We start from the raw sequence: 23615 nt of genomic DNA, 5'->3' as shown, positions 1-23615 counted from the left end.
CATGGTTTCAATATCATTAAAGAATGTTATTGCTGTCTATCTTAATATATATTTTACGTCATGTCTGGCTACATCACTAACTTGATACATCAATGCATTTGAAACGTGAGCGTCCCTGGTCAGGGTTTGAGAGTATCTGATGCATGCTGTTATGGTCTGTACAAGGCCTTTATCGCAGAGGTGTATCGGATGATGTTCATTATGAGCATTAGCATACCTACATCCAATAACAGATGAGCTGCCCCCTGATTTCAACCCTATTAATACTGTTGTTCTTTTCTTTTCTATGTATCTGTATCATGTTCTATCTTGTTGATTCTCTAGCGCTGAGGGAGTCTTATACGCCTCCTGGTGCGTATAAGACTCCTGGTCATTTTCCTGTGTAGGCCTATTTGTAGTTATTCTTTTTATGTAGGTCTACTCCTATCGTATTCGTTTATTATTATGAGCAAACGAAGAAACTACCAATCGAAGGACCATTCTTGGGTCCTCACGTTTCCCAACATGATGAGCCACTAGGGGGAGCCACGACCTCAGCCTCCCCATGGCGACTCGGTCCTCCACTAGCGGGCTGCAGAAGCCCGGGTTGGCTTTACGGAAACGACCCGATCACGTTTGACTTCTGAATCCGAAGGACACAGAAACGGTTACGCTATTCGGTGTCCCTCGATGCGTTGAACCGATACTTTCCAGGCGATTTTGTGGAAGGAATGAACAGTTAAGGGTCATCATGGGGCTTGTGGTTCCAGCGAAGTAGCCGATGAGATCTGCTCGACATTATTTCTGTAGGATCCCCTCCAGGACCACCTGCTCTCCGGTCCTCGGTGCGCTACGCTGGGATGCCCCTGGTCTCGTGTGGGAAGCGGCTGACGGGTTAAGGTTCTGAACGCTCGGTTTGACTCAGAGGACCACCTGGGTCCTGGTCGTCTTCAGGAACCCATCGGGTCTTGGTCGTCTTCAGCTGCGCCCGTGGATCTTCGTCCCGTTCTTCTCCAGGCGCCAATAGGACAGGTAACGCATGACGTCAATAACAACACCCTCCGTCTGGGAGAAATAGCGTTGAACGTAAAGCCGAGCAAACCGGGTCTTATTACACATTTTCGATGGTTGGAAAGAGCGAAAAAACAAAATGTGCCCGAGGTATAGTATGGATATCTGATAGAAAACAGATTGTTCAGAGTGGACCCCGCTGGCAACAACGGTATGCTGCACAAACTAAAGGCTGGTTAGTTGTGGACAGTTGCTATTTGCCGTGTCAGAGCAATTATGAAGAAAATAGAAAGCCAATGCAAAGCCACTAATGCGCGAAGGTGATGTAATGAAGGCTGTTGATTGCGTTTTCGGACCAAGTAGAATTTGGATTTGTCTTGCATTATAACACATACACACACACACACACACACACACACACACACACACACACACACACACACACACACACACACACACACACACACACACACACACACACACACACACACACAAACACGCACATTGAGGACATTTAGTGGAAAATACAAATGAGGATAAGGCCAAATAGGGCCATGTGCCGGCATCTGTAACATTGTTTTTAGGATCAAATTGAAGGCATTTGGCATGAAATCCCTCGACTCTTCCCTCTCAATCTGTCCCTACTCTCTGTTTTTTTCTGCTCCCTCTCACCTCATCTACTCCCATTGCTCAAATTCTCTTTTACTCTGTGTAATACACACACACATACCCCCCCCCCCCCCACACACACACACACACACACATGCACACGCACACACACACACACACACACACACACACACACACACACACACACACACACACACACACACATACACATACACATACACATACACATACACACACACACACATACACACACAAACACACCTGCCATGTGGGGTTTCATGGTTGTATTTAAAAGTACAAAGTAGGGGTTTACAGCCTCGACGATGCAGTGTTTGTTCTCCTCAACGAGACGGTCCTTGGTTCATGTCTCCATCCCAGTTTGACCACATGAAGACACATTTCTTCCATCAGAAACGACGCCTTTTGAAAAAATGGCAACGTCCTAGATGTTTGACCTGGTTTGGATTCTGATTGGTAGAAATAACTTGCGGAGGGGAGGGGGGTTAGAATGACCCAGCGGGGCCGTGGGAGGGGGGGGGTGGGGGGAGGGCACAGCTGCTGCTGCTGCTGCCGTCCCTGTCAGGGGTCATCATTAGTGTCCCTGTCAGAGGGACAGACGGGCCCTGCGGCCCAGCAGGTTCCCCGCCTCCATCTCGTCTGTGAGACAACTTGTAGCTTGGTACAGATAAGAGAGAGAGGGTAACGTGAGGCTGGAGGATGGAGACCGGGACTCTGTCTTTCTCCAGGTGTGTCTGTCCAGGCTGCAGCACGCCTCCCCTCATGCCAGGTATCAGGTGGAGAGCGTGTAACACGATGAGACGGCCACCCTCCTCCAGTCTCCTCCAGCCTCCTCCACTCTTCTCTAGAGCCTCGCCACTCTGTTCCACCCCTCTCCCCTCCTCTCCACCCTTCTCCAACCTACTCCCCTCCTCTCCACCCTTTTCCCCTCCTCTCGACCCCTCTCCCCTCCTCTCCACCCTCTTCCACCCATCTCCACTCTACACCACCCCTCTCGACCCTTCTCAATGACTTTTCCACCGTTCTCCCCTCCTCTCCACCCGTCTCCACCCTCCTCCACCCTTCTCCCCTCCTCTCCACCCTCCTCCACCCTTCTCCCCTCCTCTCCACCCTCCTCCACCCTTCTGCCCTCCTCTCCATTGGAGGAGCGTCAGGACGCCTACTCTGTCCGGATCTCATGACTGCCGGGTCTGTGGCTCAGTCCGGTTAGATGAGTGAAATAGGTCATCAACAATACATTAATAATGCATATCAAGCAGAGTTCACATAGAGAGACAGGTTTAGGGTTATGGGAGGTAGTGGATGCAGAATACGTGCAAATTATTATTTCACAATGCATCGCAACTCCCTAATTTCAGATAAATGCCGGTTAATGTATATAATTGCGCTAGAGCTGTCATGGTTAACGTCTAATGTCTAACGGCATATTGCTCTCACTGTATTTCATACTTACAGCACACAAGCATCGTCCTTCATTTCCTTTCCTTTGTTTCCTTTGCCTTTCCCCTTGCGGTTGTGTCACTCCTAATTCCCTCCCAAAACGTGCCACACATGCACACACTTGCACGCATGCACACTTGCACACACTTGTACTCCCTCACGACAATCAGCGTACTTCCAATAATAAACCAGCTCCTGCAGTTGTTGACTGCCTGGCATGCAGACGTCAGCGACAGCAGCAGAGCTCCGGACGGGACACACGGCCTGGTCACCAGCGGGTGTAGAGGAACCCGACAAGCAGGAACATGTACTGAGGCACCTCTGCCTTCTCCTCAGTCTTCTAACCTCATCTTATTACCCTCTTCATACTTTATTGCCTTAATGTAGTATTGTGTTGTGTCTCGGTGCCTGATGGGAAACGTCACCAAGGTGTACTGAGTATATCAGATCTGTGTCTTCATCCTGGGTGAGAAGCCGCTGTGATGATGGTGACAATACGTCATCCTCCCGTATCTCTGCCGCTGGGAGCAGGAGGATTAGACATTGTTGAGAAATAGGACGAGGGAGGGAGGGAGGGAGAGGCGCGGGGGAGAGCACGTGTTGGAGACATTTAGCGACGAGACAACGTTTAGTCTCTGAAAGAACGGCCGTGCAGGACGGTGGTCGTGTCTCCTCCTCCGTGGCTTTGTTACAACAGCGGTAGGGGTCCCCTCCGGCCGCTGGTCCCCTCAGAAAAGCGGTCTGGGTCCCCTCATACCGCCCCCCCCTCCCCTGGCAGCACCGTAACCCCCCACTACAGCACCCACTCCAGGTCCTGGGTCATGGGGCGCTGTGGTCCTGCCCTCCCCCTGCTCAGCGGCGGCGCCCCCTACAGCAACCTTGGAGATGAAGCAGCATTCCTCTTGTGGGGAACTCTGGCTTTTAGCATTTTGAATGTCATGGGAATTTAGACTATTATTCATATATAATTATTCATATATTATAATGATGATGATTATTATTATCATTATTTTATTATGACGAAAGGGGTCCAGTTCTCTACACAGTCGGGTCAGAACACATGAGACCTTGTGGACAGAGTCTAGGCCTCACGTGAAGGGAGTCTGAGCCTCACACAAAGAGAGTCAGAGCCTCACACGAAGACAGTGAGCCTCACACGAAGAGAGTCTGAGCCTCACGTGAAGAGAGTCTGAGCCTCACATGAAGAGCGTCTGAGCCTCACATGAAGAGAGTGAGCCTCACACAAGGAGAGTCTGAGCCTCACTCGAAGAGAGTCTGAGCCTCACGTGAAGAGAGTCTGAGCCTCACATGAAGAGCGTCTGAGCCTCACATGAAGAGAGTGAGCCTCACACAAGGAGAGTCTGAGCCTCACTCGAAGAGAGTCTGAGCCTCACACAAAGAGAGTCTGAGCCTCACACAAAGAGAGTATGAGCCTCACTCGAAGAGAGTATGAGCCTCACGTGAAGAAAGTCTGAGCCTCACACAAAGAGAGTCTGAGCCTCAAGTGAAGAGAGTCTGAGCCTCACGTTTAGAGTCTGAGCCTCACGTGAAGAGAGTCTGAGCCTCAAACAAACAGAGTATGAGCCTCACATGAAGAGAGTCCGAGAATCACATGAAGAACACACACAGGGAGAAGGGCATGGCGTGGTTCACATCAGGCCCCCATGGAGAGGTGTGTATGACGTCCAAATTAACTGCAGTTACTGCATTGACTGGCCTTCACTCTGTCTCGGTCTGCTTGGGTTTTCAGTCCTGCGGCTTAAATATTATCACCGTTTTCTTTCAAATCCTGTTAGTCACAGTTAATCTTTCTTTGGTGGCCCAACCCCCGCATGAAGAATCATGGAATCATCTCCAACGAGGTGGAATCTGGTTGGCCTCTCCCATGTGATCACCAAAGAGCCCTACCCTGTTCCTGTCAGAGCCTGGACCGTGGTCATTCGTCTCCATCTTACGTGCCTGACCAGTGCTGGTCTTTCTGTCTTTCCTGAAACGTTTGTGAATTCAATAGTTCGAAGGGGATCATTGAATACAGTAGACAGCGTTTCCTTTATTTCCTTTATATACCCGGCCTCCTCTGAACCGGGTAACACCACCCGATGGTTCAGTCCTCCACCCCTCTGGGTCCTCCACCCCGCTGGGTCCCCTCTGGGTCCTCCACCCCTCTGGTTCCTCCAGCCTGCTGGGTCCTCCACCCCTCTGGGTCCTCCACCCCTCTGGGTCCTCCACCCTGCTGGCTCCCCTCTGGGTCCTCCACCTCTCTGGGTCCTCCTCCCTGATGGGTGGAGCACCTTCCTCCCCACAACGCCATGGCAACAACCCCACCCTTAAAGTTGAGGACAAATCGCTTGTCTATTGTGAAAGGGATGGGGTTTATTTTTATGAATATACACCCACCAACATTATATGTATTGTTCTGCCTCTGTCTCATGATCGTCTGGTCCAGATCCGGTTGTCAGGGCGATGGTTCTCCTCACTTACCATTTAGATTTCTCAGTGAGACCGCACACGGTATATTACAAAACACTTTACTGGTATTACAAATCTCTATTACAAAAATGGTATGTTACAACATGTATCGCGTGGTTAGATTTTTGCAGATCTGATGAGCCATAGTGAGAGGAACGCCCTGAAAATACTGATCACAAAATGAAATACAAAATACATCAGTCCAACTCATGCCCTCTTTCTGGCCTCTTGAAATGATCCAGGTCCAAACTCATTGTGGACCTGGATAATTTTGCCTGTTCTATTCGTTCTCGAATCAATAAATATACTGGATCTAATGTTGTTTGAACCAGGAATTAAAAGTGAAATTAAATTGAAATTCTAGGGTCATTGAATATAAAGACACCAGTTTGAATTCAGTTTGAACCAGGAAATGGTTCAAACTGTTGTCTTTATACTCAAATGACCCTGGATCTTCAAGCTAGTTCCAAAGTACAACTTTGGAACGTCAGTGAAAGGCATTTGTAAATTAATAGAATAATAACAATCCTAAAATGCACGTCTCTACAGATTGATAACGATGGATCCCGGGAGCCAGGACCAAAGCCCGCGACCGTCTGACCACCCAGAGGGAGCGGAGGTCTTGGAGGCCCCCGGTCCGGGAGCCCCCCCACCACCGAAGACCCCTGAGGCCCCTCCCCCCGCCGCCCAGCCTGGGCCCGCCTCCAGCGCCAGGCCCCGCCGCCCCCAGAGGACCCCCAGAGTGGAGGGGTCCGTCGACATCCTTGAACCCAAGCATGACACCGGAGCCGAGAGCGGCCCCAGACCCGGACCGGCTGGTCCCAATGACGACGCTGAAGAGTGCAGCACCGACGGAGCAGGGCTGAGCCATCCCAAGCCCCCCGCGGCTGGCAGGAGCCCGGCAGACCCCCGGGGCCTGCGCACTAAAGGCCGGGCGGCCTCTGTCCCCTACGAGAGCGCGATCCGACCCCCGCCCCCCCACCTCGCCCCCCACGCCCAGAGGGCCTTCTCTGTGGTGGGCACGGCGGACACACCGGCCCAGAGCCTGGAGGACTTCAGGCAAGTCCTCTGCTTCCTATTCATCAGTGGGGAGGGAACGAACAGTGAGGAGAGACGTGATGTTCACTCGTATTAAAGCCTCCCCAACACCCCTCCCTCTCCTAGTCCCACTCCACTAACAGTCAGACACATATAGATACTTCCTCACAGAGGTGTCCTAACTCCTCCCATCTCCAGGTCACATGCTATAGATACTTCCTCACAGAGGTGTCCTAACTCCTCCCATCTCCAGGTCACATGCTATAGATACTTCCTCACAGAGGTGTCCTAACTCCTCCCATCTCCAGGTCACATGCTATAGTTGCTCCATCACAGAGGTGTCCTAACTCCTCCCATCTCCAGGTCACATGCTATAGATACTTCATCACAGAGGTGTCCTAACTCCTCCCATCTCCAGGTCACATGCTATAGTTGCTCCATCACAGAGGTGTCCTAACTTCTCCCCTCTCTCTCCAAGTCTAAGACATGCACATAAAGTTTTGCCCAGAGTGGACCACAATCTTAAAAGGATCCCTAGGTGGATTGGCTCGTGGTTGAGCTCCTCTTATTCTTGGCAGGCTTCCTACTTCAGATAGGCCTTTATTGTGTGAATAGCTGCAATAGCAAAGCTCTGCCGTGCGAGTTAAAGCAGTCGCTCCCCTGTGTTCCGTCTGCAGGGTGCACCTCATCACCTGGAACGTGGGCTCCTCCATGCCTCCTGACGACATGACAGACCTGCTGGGGCTGCGGGTGGGCGACGGGAACACAGACATGTACATCATCGGGTGAGTGCTCCCTCCGTGGTCTCTGCTCTGTGGTGCTCAGAGCCACCGGGCTGTCAGGGGATCCACGTGACACAACAGTGGAGGCTTAGAGGGATGGAGGCACTGTATTTAGCACCGAAGTACGGTCAGGGTTGTTATTAGCGTGAATTTATGATGGGATTATTGTTTACTTAATACACCCATCACAAGAATACTATACAATTCACAAATATATACAACTACTATATAACTTTGTTGTGTACATAACATAAACACAAGGTCTGTTATGGGGATTATTAGTGAGTCACCAGCTTCTGCAAGATACTCAAGAATCACCTTTTCAGAGTTCCCTTGACCCTTGACTAAAATCACCCCTTTTACGTTCTTATTGTATGTTATACGTCCTGGCACTTAAAAATAGTACTTAGCATTGAATAGCATCTTATCCTAGCTATCTTTGTTGTAGATGGGAATGGGTTAACATAACAATTGTTAGTGCTTGGCACTTCTTGGCACTTCTATGGTTCTTTGAACATCCTTACTGTACCGTCAGCGATATCTTGTTGTTTCTCTTTCTTTTGAAAAATGTACTTACTGTACATCGCTTTGGATTAAAGCGTATGCTAAATGCCCTATATATATATGTTAATGTAATCTGTGTGCATGTACACTTCATTCTCCATTGGACTTCCTGCTTTCTTTGATTTAATAGTGCAGGAAAAATTGCCCGTCAGGGCGGATAAAGATCAATTCTATGCTGACTGGATATCCTTATTTACTCAAGAAGCAAAGCTTTAGTCAATAAAAATCTACATTGAGATGTTTCGTTCATCACATAAGATGTTAAGATGTTCCATGTTTGAGTTTATAATTCTCTTTTACTCATTGTTCAAGGAGGGATAGGAGGTTTGCCCACTGTTCTTTCATATGAAACCGTTCTGAACACTCGATGGCCGGCAGAGGGGAACGAGACCAGGAGGATCTCACAAGAGTGTTTTTTTGTTGTTTTTTTTGGTCCTCATTGTGTTCTCCGCTCTTCGAGCTCCACTCAGGGCAGAGCCTCTCGCTCACCTCAGCTCTGCCCCTAGTGACCGCGGTGTTTCCCTGTGTGTGTGCTCCTACAAGACTACAGGAAGTGAACTCGATGATCAACAAAAGGCTGAAAGACGTCCTCTTCACAGACCAGTGGAGCGAGGCCTGCATGGACCGACTCAGCCCCTTCGGTTACGTGCTGGTCAGTAAGCGCTCGTCAGACACGCACGCAGGCACGCGCATGCATACACACGCACGCATGCAGGCACGCACGCACACACACATACAGGATTACAAAAACACACACGCACAAACACCATCTCACACACACACATACACAGACACTCACACACAGGCACGCACACGCACATTCAACGCAAACGCACGCACATACTCATGCATTACCATAATGCGAGGCCCCAGGGCTTGTGTCCGTGCGATGGGGAGGAGTGTTGCAGGAGCGGTCAGCAATTGCTCCAGTCTCCTCTGATTGGTCTCCTACAGCCACGATGTTATATAAATGAACGTTGCTCGCCGTCTCCTGCTGCTGGCCGTCTCCTGCTGCTGGCCGTCTCCTGCTGCTGGCCGTCTCCTGCTGCTGGCCGTTCCCTGGAACAGAGCAGCGCCCTCAGAGCTCCGGGTTCCATTTGCATGTCTCTCTCTATCTTAATTATCTCTCTCTGTTTTCCCTCCCTCTCTCGCTATCTCTCATATATTCAAATTCCTTACTCTGTCACAATGACCTACTATCCCTCGCTCTCATTCTCTCCCTCTGTGTCTCTGTGTCTCTCGCTCTATACGTACACGAATACATAGAGGGAGAGTTTACATACAAACTAGATAGAGAGATATACAGACTCTTGTTTCCCCTACGATTAGTTTAAGGCAGCAGTTGGAAGGTATGTGTGTGTGTGTGTGTGTGTGTGTGTGACTGTGTGTGCGTGCGTTGGGCATGTATGCAGGGTGTATGTGTGTGTGTGTGCGGTGTGAGGTGTGTGTGTTTTATATGGTCTCCATAGACCATCAGCTGCAGAGTGTCCCGCTGGGAGGATACCTAGGGTGCAGTAGGTTTTATTTTGGTGCGGGTGTCATTGTCCTGTCGCCTCCGGCGATAAGGAGGCTGACAGTGAGACTGATGTGGTCCTCTGGGGAGGCCTCGACTCGCCGCGCTCGGTTTGAGCTCTCTTAGAGCTCTGTTAAAGTCCTCCTCCTTTTCTGCTGCTCGGTTAGAGTTCTGTTAAAGCTCTGTTAGAGTTCGGTTAGAGCTCTTTTAAAGCTATTTTGAAGCTCTATTAGAGCTCTGTTAAAGCTCTGTTAATGCTCTGCTAGTTGAAGCATTGTTAAAGCTCTGCTGAAGCGCTGTTAACACTCTGTTGGTTAAAGCTCTGTTTAGCTAAAGCTCTGTTAGAACTCTGTTAGAAACCTTTGTCAAGGCGATGCCTTTCTACTCTTCCAGCCGCTTGCTGGCCACTAGGCGGACCGCAGGGACGCAGCCGTTCTCAGCTGTAATCGTGTGGTTTCCTTGTGGGCTCTGCTGACTTCCTAGTCTACTCAGAGAACACACACACAAGCAAAGCGCGTGCACCGAACACCACAAGATACAGGCCAGGGCCTCCACCTAATGGTTGATACACACACTGGCACATGCACGCACATGCACAATAAACACAGCCATGCACACACACACATCACACACAGAGACGTAACAGCCCAGACATACAGGGTTTGTCTTGAAAGGTTACCTACCATTTTCTGCAGCCTAAGATCTGCTTCGACAGCCTTCAGGGACTTCACTGTTCATCAGAGATAATATTAGGAGACGCTCTTTGGCTCCAGTGCACGCACGCATGCACAAACACACACACACACACGCACACACACATACACTCGCATACACACACACATACTGACACACAAACCAACACACATGCACTCAAACACAAACACACAGATACTGACACACATACTGACACACACACACACACACACACACACACACACACACACACACACATACTAACACACTTACTGACAGACACACACATGCACACACACAGACACACACACACACACACACACACACTGACACACAACTGACACACACGTGCCCAAGTACATGAGCACTTGGGCATGTGCACGCTCAAACCACACATAAGTAACTCCGGCTTTCATGCACACATGCAGAAAACACACACACAAAGACACTGGAGCAGCTCACTCTCCCTGTCCACAAGCCAACACAGATCCCCTTAGTCGGTCCAGTTCACGGTTGAGCCAGCTCCATTACGCAACGCAGCCCTCCAAGTCGCTCCCCAGCATAGCAACATGGCCGCCCCTCACGTGGGCCATGAGCGCCCTCAAGGTATGACAACAACAGGCAGGGTGTTGGGTTGTGCTCGGCGCTGGATGAACCCAGATCAGGGCGGCACCAATCAACAGCTCGGTGTGCCGCTGAATACAGCCTTGGAGGGCTGGGTTTGTTGTGTGTAAAATGATACTGTATTCAAGAATGCATAACACATGTTAGTAATAAAGTAATAATGTGTCTTCTGGCACATATCCTGAATACATACATTGTGATATGATTCACATATCCTTATTACATACATTGTGATATGATTCACATATCCTGAATAATACATACATTGTGATATGATTCACATATATTTAAGATATGCACTGTGTTAGGATGATCCTTGATATATACATAGTGATAAGATGATCCTTTATATATATATATACACAGTGATAAGATGATCATTGATATGTACACCGTGATAAGATCTCCTTAATATATACACAGTGATAAAATGATTATTGATATGTACACCGTGATAAGATGATCATTGATATGTACACCGTGATAAGATGATCATCGATATGTACACCGTGATAAGATGATCATCGATATGTACACAGTGATAAGATGATCCTTGATACACAGTGATAAGATGATCCTTGATATGTACACAGTGATATGATGTCTTTGATACACAGTGATAAGATGATCCTTGATATGTACACAGTGATATGATGTCTTTGATACACAGTGATAAGATGATCCTTGATATGTACACAGTGATAGGATGTCTTTGATACACAGTGATAAGATGATCCTTGATATGTACACAGTGATAGGATGTCTTTGATACACAGTGATAAGATGATCCTTGATATGTACACAGTGATAAGATGATCCTTGATACACAGTGATAAGATGATCCTTGATATGTACACAGTGATAGGATGTCTTTGATACACAGTGATAAGGTGATCCTTGATATGTACACAGTGATAGGATGTCTTTGATACACAGTGATAAGATGATCCTTGATATGTACACAGTGATAGGATGTCTTTGATACACAGTGATAAGGTGATCCTTGATATGTACACAGTGATAGGATGTCTTTGATACACAGTGATAAGGTGATCCTTGATATGTACACCGTGAGAGGGTGTCTTTGATACAGAGTGATAAGGTGATCCTTGATATGTACACCGTGAGAGGGTGTCTTTGATACACAGTGATAAGGTGATCCTTGATATATACACCGTGAGAGGGTGTCTTTGATACAGAGTGATAAGGTGATCCTTGATATGTACACCGTGAGAGGGTGTCTTTGATACAGAGCGATAAGGTGATCCTTGATATGTACACCGTGAGAGGGTGTCTTTGATACAGAGCGATAAGGTGATCCTTGATATGTACACCGTGAGAGGGTGTCTTTGATACAGAGTGATAAGGTGATCCTTGATATGTACACCGTGAGAGGGTGTCTTTGATACAGAGTGATAAGGTGATCCTTGATATGTACACCGTGAGAGGGTGTCTTTGATACACAGTGATAAGGTGATCCTTGATATGTACACCGTGAGAGGGTGTCTTTGATACAGAGTGATAAGGTGATCCTTGATATGTACACCGTGAGAGGGTGTCTTTGATACAGAGTGATAAGGTGATCCTTGATATGTACACCGTGAGAGGGTGTCTTTGATACACAGTGATAAGGTGATCCTTGATATGTACACCGTGAGAGGGTGTCTTTGATACAGAGTGATAAGGTGATCCTTGATATGTACACCGTGAGAGGGTGTCTTTGATACAGAGTGATAAGGTGATCCTTGATATGTACACCGTGAGAGGGTGTCTTTGATACAGAGTGATAAGGTGATCCTTGATATGTACACCGTGAGAGGGTGTCTTTGATAGAGTGATAAGGTGATCCTTGATATGTACACCGTGAGAGGGTGTCTTTGATACAGAGTGATAAGGTGATCCTTGATATGTACACCGTGAGAGGGTGTCTTTGATACAGAGTGATAAGGTGATCCTTGATATGTACACCGTGAGAGGGTGTCTTTGATACAGAGCGATAAGGTGATCCTTGATATGTACACCGTGAGAGGGTGTCTTTGATACACAGTGATAAGGTGATCCTTGATATGTACACCGTGAGAGGGTGTCTTTGATACAGAGTGATAAGGTGATCCTTGATATGTACACCGTGAGAGGGTGTCTTTGATACACAGTGATAAGGTGATCCTTGATATGTACACCGTGAGAGGGTGTCTTTGATACACAGTGATAAGGTGATCCTTGATATGTACACCGTGAGAGGGTGTCTTTGATACACAGTGATAAGGTGATCCTTGATATGTACACCGTGAGAGGGTGTCTTTGATACACAGTGATAAGGTGATCCTTGATATGTACACCGTGAGAGGGTGTCTTTGATACACAGTGATAAGGTGATCCCTAAGGGGCGACGGGAGGCTGACCTGATGTTTCCCCCCAGGTGACGTCCCAGAGGATGCAGGGTGTGCTGCTGCTGTTGTTCGCCAAGTACTACCATCTGCCCTTCCTCCGAGGGGTCCAGACGGAGACCACCCGCACCGGCCTGGGGGGCTACTGGGTCAGGACACACCGCCGACACACACCACGACAAAGACACACACCATTAACACACACCACGACACACACCACCGACACCCACACCACCAACACACCAGCAACACACACACACACACACACACACACACACACACCACGACACACACCACCACCACACACACACACACACACACACCATAGACACACACCACGACACACACCACAGACACACACACACACACACACACCACGACACACACCACGACACACCAGCAACACACACCACCACCACACACACACACACACACACACCATAGACACACACCACAGACACAAACCACCATCACACACCACCGACACACACCATCGACACACACCACCAACACACACACACACACACACACACCACGACACACACCACGACACACACCACGACACACACCACGACACACACCACGACACACACCACCAACACACACCATCGACACACACCACGACACACACCACGACACACACCACGACACACACCACGACACACACCACCGACACCCACACCACCAACACACCAGCAACACACACACACACACACACACACACACACACACCACGACACACACCACCACCACACACACACACACACACACACCATAGACACACACCACGACACACACCACAGACACACACACACACACACACACCACGACACACACCACGACACACCAGCAACACACACCACCACCACACACACACACACACACACACCATAGACACACACCACAGACACAAACCACCATCACACACCACCGACACACACCATCGACACACACCACCAACACACACACACACACACACACACCACGACACACACCACGACACACACCACGACACACACCACGACACACACCACGACACACACCACCAACACACACCATCGACACACACCACGACACACACCACGACACACACCACGACACACACCACGACACACACCACCAACGCACACCACGACACACACCACCGACACACACCACCGACACACACCACCAACACACACCACGACACACACCACGACACACACCACCGACACACACCACCGACACACACCACAGACACACACCCCCCACACACACCACCAACACACACACACACACACACACACACCACCAATATGCACCACCAACACACAATACAAACACGCACCACCGTCTCACTGCCTTCAACGCAAATCTGCAGCCTATTGTAGCATGACTGTGATTGGCTGTTATGGAGCCCTGCAAACGGTTAATCTCCACCCTGTGAAACCGGTTTACCACTGAAGGCTGGGGATGTGAAAGTGTCGACAAAGCAGATCTGAGATGGCAAGGCTTCCAAGTTTCCAGTAATTTCCATTGTCCAATATTAATATGACTTACAGGTCGGATAGATTAGATTCAAAGCTTACTAACGATATCGGAACATCTGCTTATGGTCGAGATATAAGATGCGTCCAAATTCAAATTCGTTTTTATGTATTGTATTTACTTTGACTTATTACTATTTTACTACTCAGCCAAATCACACACACGTTCACATAATAAAAATGTTGTAGGCCTACATTATTTCCACATACGTAATTGCATGCAGTTAGATTACATTAATGTGCCTCGTTGGTCACATGGGAATATGCCTATCTCCGTGACCCGTTATGCAACCATGAAGGTTAGCAGACTTCCACTATTGGTTGTTGTTACACACACTAACCAGTAGAGGGAGCCATACTCCAACAGGCTACATAGCTGAGAGAGAGATTGATTTTCACAGCAGTTAAACAACAGACCATCATAATGGATTCATTAACCGAATAATAAGTGTAAATATCTATAAAAATAGATATATAAACACATATATATATACATATAGAACACAATGTCCTCTATTATATACATATACATATACATATACATATACATATACATATGAGGAAAGCAAGTCCTGCTAAGACAACCTTCTACTGGAGCTTTTTACAATCACTGAGCAGAAGTCAAGGAGATGAACGGTCTGCTGTACTTTACACACGTCTCTGGATTAGGCTTTAGCACCACTGAGCATAATCAGCTCTGTTGCATCAGTCGTTAGGGTGGTGGGAGGGGTCACGTGTGTGTGTGTGTGTGTGTGTGTGTGTGTGTGTGTGTGTGTGTGTGTGTGTGTGTGTGTGTGTGTGTGTGTGTGTGTGTGTGTGTGTGTGTGTGTGTGTGTGTGTGTGTGTGTGTATGTGTGTCTGTGTGTGTGTGTGTGTGTGTGTGTGTGTGTGTGTGTGTGTGTGTGTGTGTGTGTGTGTGTGTGTGTGTGTGAAATAAGGTCCCTTCATGTCCTCTCACTGTGTGCATTAGCACCAGCGTTAAATTTTGATTAACTTCTAATTAGCTACCACTCCAGATCTTTGCTCTGGGGGGTCTTTGATGACTGGGATTTGTCAAACACACATCATGGTCACACACACACACACACGCACAGACACATACACACGGTCCAAGCTGTTCATCATGTCGATGGTCCACTGTGCTGCAGTGATCCTACCAGGTTTAATGCTTTAGCTCTGTTTGTTTTTGGCCGCACAAAGCGCTTAAGTGTAATTCCGGCGAAAATTTACCCCAGGGTCTTTGTTTTGGCATGCATACCCATCAAATAAGCCCTCCAGATACTTTTTTAATTGAAAATCGAGTACAGAGTTTGCCTGGCGCAATGTTTGGCCTCCATGTTATTGGTTAGGGGCACCGCGAACACTTCCAAATCGCCATTTTTTAACCACTAATCTTTCTCAAATAGCACCAAACCGCTGCAGTAGCATGATTAGGGTCCCTACACATAAAACAAAGCATCAACAACTTAGTTAGCTACCGGGAGTTTATTAAAAAAGACTGTTTTCCAAGTCTGTGCCTTACCGATAGGTCCATGTTTCCAGGAAGTCCACACAAGTTGATTACCTGCTGGGGTAAATAATATAACAGTGTTGTGTGACTTGTGTGGACTTCCTGGAAACATGGCGTTCGCGGTGCCCCTAACCAATAACATGAAAGCCAAATATTGCACCGGGCAAACTCTGTACTCGATTTGCAATTAAAAAGGTATCTGGAGGGCTTATTTGACAAAGACCCTGGGTTTAATTTTCACCAGAATTACACTTTAAGTTTTATTGAGCAATGAGTCAGAACCCCCCAGCCTGTCCCCACATGTCTGTCCTAATGTGTGTGTGTGTGTGTGTGTGTGTGTGTGTGTGTGTGTGTGTGTGTGTGTGTGTGTGTGTGTGCGTGTGCGTGCGTGTGCGTGTGTGTGTGGGTGCGTCTGTGTCTGTGTCCGTGTCCGTGTGTATGTGTGTGTGGGTGTGTGTGTGTTGTCCTCCTGTGTCCCCCCATAGGGCAACAAGGGTGGCGTGAGTGCGCGCATGTCGGTGTTCGGCCACACGGTGTGCTTCCTGAACTGCCACCTGCCCGCCCACATGGAGAACTCGGAGCAGCGCATGGAGGACTTTGAGAGCATCCTGCAGCAGCAGACCTTCGAGGGCCAGGCCGCCACCGGGGTCCTGGACCACGAGTCAGTCCCCCTCCTTTACTCTGTTTACATCCTCCACACGGGTCTTGACCCTGGACTGACTGGCTCCCCGCAGCCAGAGGGGCCCTCGGCCGGTCCGGAGGGGCCCTCGGCCGGTCCGGAGGGGCCCTGGACCGGTCCGGAGGGGCCCTGGACCGGTCCGGAGGGGCCCTCGGCCGGTCTAAGGGGGCCCTCGGCCGGTCCAGAGGGGCCCTCGGCCGGTCTAGAGGGGCCCTCGTCGGGTTTCTGATTAGTTTCAGCCCCTGTATCCTGGGGCCGTGTTTCCACGGTAAACAGCATTAGCCGACGTTACTGCTGCCGTTTACCAGGACTGGATTTACAGGCCCTGATTGCGTGGGAATGTGTGTTCACAGCGTTGTCTTCTGGTTCGGGGATCTGAACTTCCGGATCAATGACCTTGAGATGCAGGTGGTGAAGTCCGCCATCGAGAGCAACAAGCTCGCCGTGCTGTGGGAGAAGGACCAGGTGAAACTAATGTTACGTGTAATGAATGTGAATTCCAGACATACAGAATAGGATTGGTTCAAATGTTCTTCCTGCCCGCCAATCAAACTCGACCCCTAAAACATTGTATGTTGTCACTCAGAGAATGTAATTAAATAATATATCATCTATCATTCATTGATGTAGAAGACAGTGTAGTGTGTGAGCAGCGCCACTAGATGGCAGTCCTCAAACATTCAAGCGCGATCAAAGAACACGTACACAATACCTTACACAAGCAGTGTGACATAGGAACACATGTAAGACCTGCAGGCTTCCCCGTCTCCCCAGTCTCCCCCCCCTCTCCCCAGTCTCCCCCCTTTCCCCAGTCTCCCCCCTCTCTCCCCAGTCTCCCCAGTCTCCCCCCTCTCCCCAGTCTCCCCCCTCTCCCCAGTCTCCCCCCTCTCTCCAGTCTCCCCAGTCTCCCCCCTCTCCCCAGTCTCTCCCGTCTCCCCCCTCTCTCCAGTCTCCCCAGTCTCCCCCCTCTCCCCAGTCTCTCCCGTCTCCCCCCTCTCTCCCCAGTCTCCCCAGTCTCCCCCCTCTCTCCCCAGTCTCCCCCCTCTCTCCAGTCTCCCCCCTCTCCCCAGTCTCTCCCGTCTCTCCAGTCTCCCCAGTCTCTCCCGTCTCTCCAGTCTCCCCAGTCTCCCCCCTCTCCCCAGTCTCCCCAGTCTCCCCCCTCTCCCCAGTCTCCCCCCTCTCCCCAGTCTCCCCAGTCTCCCCCCTCTCTCCAGTCTCCCCAGTCTCCCCCCTCTCCCCAGTCTCTCCCGTCTCCCCCCTCTCTCCCCAGTCTCCCCCCTCTCTCCCCAGTCTCCCCCCTCTCTCCAGTCTCCCCAGTCTCCCCCCTCTCCCCAGTCTCCCCCGTCTCGCCAGTCTACTCCTTCTCCCTCTCCTCCCCAGTCTCCCCAGTCTCCTCTTTGGTCTCATTCCCCTCAACATGTGAAAGTCGCTGCATGTAATTTGCTGCATGCAGTCACAGAGAACATTCAAGATGCATTCACACACATACTCACGCACACGCCACTTTGAGCCCACACCTCTGAATGAGGTCATTATGGTGTGGTTAATCTGACGGAGCTGTGGTTTTCTCATTCCTTGTGATGGTTACTCAGGGTTTACTAGTTTAGTTCCGAGTACCCCTCTGAAGGGCCTAGCATGATGTGTGACGGTGCCTCTCCTCAGCTCAACATGGCCAAGGACAATGAGGTGGTGTTGGAGGGCTTCCTTGAGGGTCCGCTGAAGTTCATGCCCACCTACAAGTTTGACGTTGGAACAGACACATACGACACCAGGTGGGCGCTGCCCCAGGGAGGCTCATGATGTTCACCTCGTCTACGTCTTCCCTCTCTCCTCTCCTCTGATCCCCTTCAAACCTCCTTCATCTCTTCTTTCTCGCCTTTCCTCTTCAAGGATCTTATTGATATAATTAGCGATATAACTGGTGTATAAAATGTATACAAATACTAACTAACTGTATTTGTAACGAACTTAGTTGCTCTTTTACAATGTGGATGGTATGCTTTGATGTTCAGTCTCACTTGCAAGTCGCTTTGGATAAAGTCTAAATTGAACATTTAGCGATGTCTTGAATGAAATATCTTCCAACTTCTAAAGAGAAACTGAGCGTCTCTCGTCCTCTTTAGCGGGAAGAAGCGCAAGCCGGCGTGGACGGACCGCATCCTGTGGCGTCTGCGACCACCGGCGGCGAGCTCCGCCCCAAAGGCGGGGAAGCGTGCGTCCATGTCGGGTCTGAGCTGCGGCACCAAGGTGACGCAGCACTGCTACCGCAGCCACATGGAGTACACGGTCAGCGACCACAAGCCTGTGGCCTCCATCTTCACTCTACAGGTACAGGAGAGGGTCTTGAGACTGCCATCGCTCCCCGTCTCACTGGGGCTGCTTTAGATGAGTGTAGCCTGTTAATGAGTGAATCTAGCGTCTAACGCTCTTTGTATACATTCGGACAAAATTAATCGATCACTTTTTTACCGTGGGATAATTTATTTTGAAAGAAAAACTTGATCGTGATTGTGCTCTACGAGGTAGTCCCCCTACAAGGGGGACCTGGTCCTGGTCCTGAAAGTCTGTGTTCTGGGGTCTAGTCCCCCTAAAGGGTGGATCTGCTCCCTGGTCCCTATGTCTGTGTTTGTGCTCTGGGTCTAGTTCCCCTACAAGGTGGACTCGCCCCTGGTCCTGGTCCTGATGTCTGTGTTTGTGCTCTGGGTCTAGTTCCCCTACAAGGTGGACTCGCCCCTGGTCCTGGTCCTGATGTCTGTGTTTGTGCTCTGGGTCTAGTTCCCCTACAAGGTGGACTCGCCCCTGGTCACCCTGCTGGTGGAGGACGAGTGGACCAGTCTGGCCGATGCCGTCGTTACGTTCAGATTGGCTCCCAGCTACGCCCGCAGCTCCTGGGACTGGATTGGTCTGTACAAGGTGGGTGTCCTGGTCGGGCCTCCGTGGTTCTGAGGGTGTTTCTGCCCGTTATTGTGTGTGTGTGTGTTGCTGTGATCTTATGAACAGTTGGAGCTTCTTGTGCGGACACAGTGAGTCACAATATTTCTGTTTTTCTTAATCACCATTTGTTGGAAGGCCTTGACAAGATGTTGTGTGTGTTGCCAGGTGGGGTTCAGGCACCACAAGGACTATGTAGGATATGTGTGGGCCAAGCAAGAGGAGGCAGACTACCAGCGGCAAGAACATCAGGTGATGGACCTTTTTTTTTGTATTCAGCTTTTAAAGGAAAATCCAACCTCCTGTCTGACCTAGTCCACGCCTCTAGCAGATATTTAAAAAGTGTCCGCGCTCACTTCTGCTTTGGCTGTCTCTTCTCGCTACAATCTGGTTTGGGGGTGTAGCCGGACCATTTGATTAAAGGGTTAAGGTGTTGGGTTTAGGCTCTCCCAGTAAATAGGCGGGAGACTTACAATTCAAACCACTCAATACCAGTGTCCTGTCCCCTCTAACTGGCTGAGCAAGCGGCTCAGACCATTGTATCTTAGCTGAATGGCTCGGGTGGGAGGGGTTTAAAGGTAACAATGGTATGATCCTCTTCACTTTAGGTTATGAATGTGGTTTTGCCAAATGAAGATGCAGTGGCCGTTCAAACGGGCCTCAGGTCCGCTGCGTTCTGAGAGCCGCTCCCTCACCCGAGTTGTTTTGCGAATCGAACGACAGACAGACTTACAGAGTCTCCTTTAATTATATTAAGCTAACAACTGTTGTAGGTTCAGTTTTATGTTGTTTTCATTAAAAAGTTTGCACAGTTTTTAATGATTTGTTTAAACTAATCTTTGCTAAAAAATATATATATGTAGACAGTAGGCAGATGTCATGCCCTACAGGCTACTTTCGGGGACTTTATTCAATGATAAATAATTATTATAATAATTTATAAATAAATAATTGTCACATGATGGTAGGTCATGACGTTATCTGATCCTGTTGCCACATGCTGGCTTCTAGTGACTCAAGCCCACCACCGACCCCGTGAATCGATTTGAATGCAGAGTAAAAGATGATTGAGTTCCAATGGTTTATCTCTCCCAGGTAACCTTCACTGAGGAGGAGCTCCCCAAGACCTGTGGGGACTTCATCCTCGGATTCTATAGCAACAACATGAACACCATCGTGGGGGTGACCGAGCCCTTCCAGGTGATGATCGCGGAGAGAGAAAAACTTGTTAATCTTTTAGATTCTGGATCTCCTGGTTGTATGTAGCAGGCCACAGGTAGCAGACTAACAGTGAGTGACGTTTGCTCCTGTGTCCTGGTGCAATTAAGCAGTAGACCCAGAATCAATGTCATGAGCTGTGTGTGTCCTAGGATGATGCCCCTGTGAAAGGGTCTGTCCCTGCTAGTGTAATATGCCGTGACTATGAGGCCGTTCACACCGTGTTCCCCATAACAACCTCGACGACATTCCCCCCGCCGGCTGTAGATCCTGCTGCCCTCGGAGCAGCGAGCCGCCAGCGCCTCAGACGACAGCTCTGAGGTCAGCTCGGAGGACGACTCCCCCGACGGCCCCCGCGGCCCGACCAGGTCCCGGTCCCGCAGCCCCAGCCCCGGGCCAAGCGGGGCTCCGCGCCGCAACCACAGCCGCGGCCCCGACACCCCCGAAGTAAGGGGGCTGAAGCCTGCCGACGCTGAGACCCACGCCCCCGAAGGTCCACCAGAGGTGGAGAGTTTCCCGGCCTCTGGCCCAGCAGAGGGCACTTCAGCTGGGGAGGCGGAGTTGTGATGCAGACACCCCCCTCCATCTCTCTCTCTCTCTCTCTCTCTCTCTCTCTCTCTCTCTCTCTCTCTCTCTCTCTCTCTCTCTCTCTCTCTCTCTCTCTCTCTCTCTCTCTCTCTCTCTCTCTCTCTCTCTCTCTCTCTCTCTCTCTCTCTCCAGTTGGGCTGTGTTGTAACTTGTTATATGCACTGTAGGTAGACACTGTGTGGTTCGTAGAGTGGAGTTCATTATATGGAAACCATTATTTCAGGACTAAGGTTAGCCGTCAGGTCTATTGAGGAAGGAGGCTTACTTTCGGAGTTGATTTTTATTACAAGTTTCACGTTACACTTGCTTTACTTTTTTTATACTTGTATTCCTCTGCCTCTCTTCTACGTTGTGTGTCTTCTGTCTCTCTGGCTGAGCCATCAGAGGGCTCGCTAATGAGTTATCACACTTTACCCAGCCCTCATACAGACAGAAACCAAGACAGACCAAACGCTTCAAAACAAGCCCACCGGCGTATTTGACCACACGCGTTTCATGAACATGAGGAAACTGCCCTCATGTTCTAGCAGGCGAATATACATGAGAGAGAACCATCCTCACACACCCTCCTCGGGAGCCATCAAATCCGGATTGCATTTTAAAAGGGGAATGCATCATAAAGGTGACGTTTATGAGAGACAGAGTTTACAGAGAGTACACTCGACCAATAAGGCCATAGTGACACAAGAACCCCCCCCGCCGCCCCCCTGGGTCTGATCAGGTCTGCCATTAGAGACCTTAAGAACCTCAAGGTCAGTCTGTGGTCACGCCTTTGCTGTGATGATAACAACTCACAATTCACACCCTTTGTTTCTACTCTAACATAACCATCACCTCAATGGGAGCGTATTTCCCTCCCAGTCCATGCTGGTTTCCATGGGTTCCATTTAAAACAAGCGCTCCGCCTTCGGGTAACCTTCGTTATCTTTCTCCTTTCTGCACTTTGACAGTTTTGTCCCTCTTTTATTTGTCGATGTCCCCCCACTGTTGGTTAAGAAGCAGGCGGTGCTCTCTGTACTACTTTGTGTCAGTTATTAGCTTGTGAGATTTTAGACAGATTGAAAAACAATGGTCATGATTAGGCAATGTGTAGCCTAGTACCGTAGCCTCGTCGTAAATGTGTACACTCCTCTATCAGTGTGTGTGTGTGTGTGTCAGTGTGTGTGTGAGAGAGAGAGATGGTATGAACGTTGTGATGTTACTAGCTAGCTGTAAAAGAGCTGTGAATGGCATGGTTTGCTGCTCCATGCTGTACACGCGGTACCGTGACTTTGTGCCGTAAAGTGCTGTTTTGACTCCTCTTTGTGATGTCAGTGGCTGTGAGAAGTGTTAGAAGAATTATCGTGAGAACATCAAAAAATATATATAAAAATCCGTAGAGTCTAGGTGAGAACATTTCAGTTTCAGAGTTTGCTTGCATACGTTTTATTTAAATTCAGTCTCATTATGCATCCAAAAGACAATATAATTAGTATGATCTTTGTATACAATATGAAGTTTTGAATAGATAAGATCTGAAGTTATCTTAGGTAATCCACAATGATCCGAGCTGTATTCATAACGTTGGTTTTTACCAAACAATTCTTACAATGCAGGTAAGTGAAACTCTTGATATGTGAAACTCGATTTTTGAAATGTCTAAAGAATGTTGTTCTATAATTAATGTGTGTTTTAGATATATACGTTTGTATTTAAGGGAAATATAACAGATTGGGATATGAATAAGATGACAATCTATGCCAAAAATATATGAATTATGATGTATTTATTTTCTTATTTAATTCTGTGAAATCAGCCTGAATTCTGCTGGCCAGTGAAGGAGAATTATTTCAAAGCAAATATGAGTGATATATTAATATTGGTTTTATTTTTGTGGAAACAAAAATGGGTACCTCCACGGTTTTTGTCTGAGATGGAGTGGCTGAACATGTCTGGCATCCACGAAAAAAAAAGTATCTGTAAATGCCCAATGGAAGAAAAATAAAAGAAATAATATATATACGACTTCCCTTCAA

At 48.9% G+C, this 23615-nt stretch overlaps 1 protein-coding gene across 1 annotated transcript; it reads left to right on the top strand.

The window, feature by feature from the left end:
• Positions 1-438: 438 nt before the first annotated feature.
• inpp5jb (inositol polyphosphate-5-phosphatase Jb) lies at positions 439-23615 on the top strand. The gene is made up of 13 exons (XM_060054827.1): positions 439-1011; positions 6097-6606; positions 7263-7370; positions 8475-8583; positions 13181-13297; positions 16670-16845; positions 17217-17328; positions 18526-18635; positions 18987-19191; positions 19639-19776; positions 19963-20046; positions 20890-20994; positions 21280-23615. Exons 2-13 carry the CDS (start codon positions 6107-6109, stop codon positions 21577-21579), a joined length of 2064 nt encoding a protein of 687 aa, XP_059910810.1. The 5' UTR covers positions 439-1011; positions 6097-6106; the 3' UTR covers positions 21580-23615.

This window comes from Gadus macrocephalus, chromosome 6, assembly GCF_031168955.1.
Source record: "Gadus macrocephalus chromosome 6, ASM3116895v1".
Taxonomy (NCBI): Eukaryota; Metazoa; Chordata; class Actinopteri; order Gadiformes; family Gadidae; genus Gadus; species Gadus macrocephalus.
This window is presented reverse-complemented; position numbering and strand designations above follow the sequence as displayed.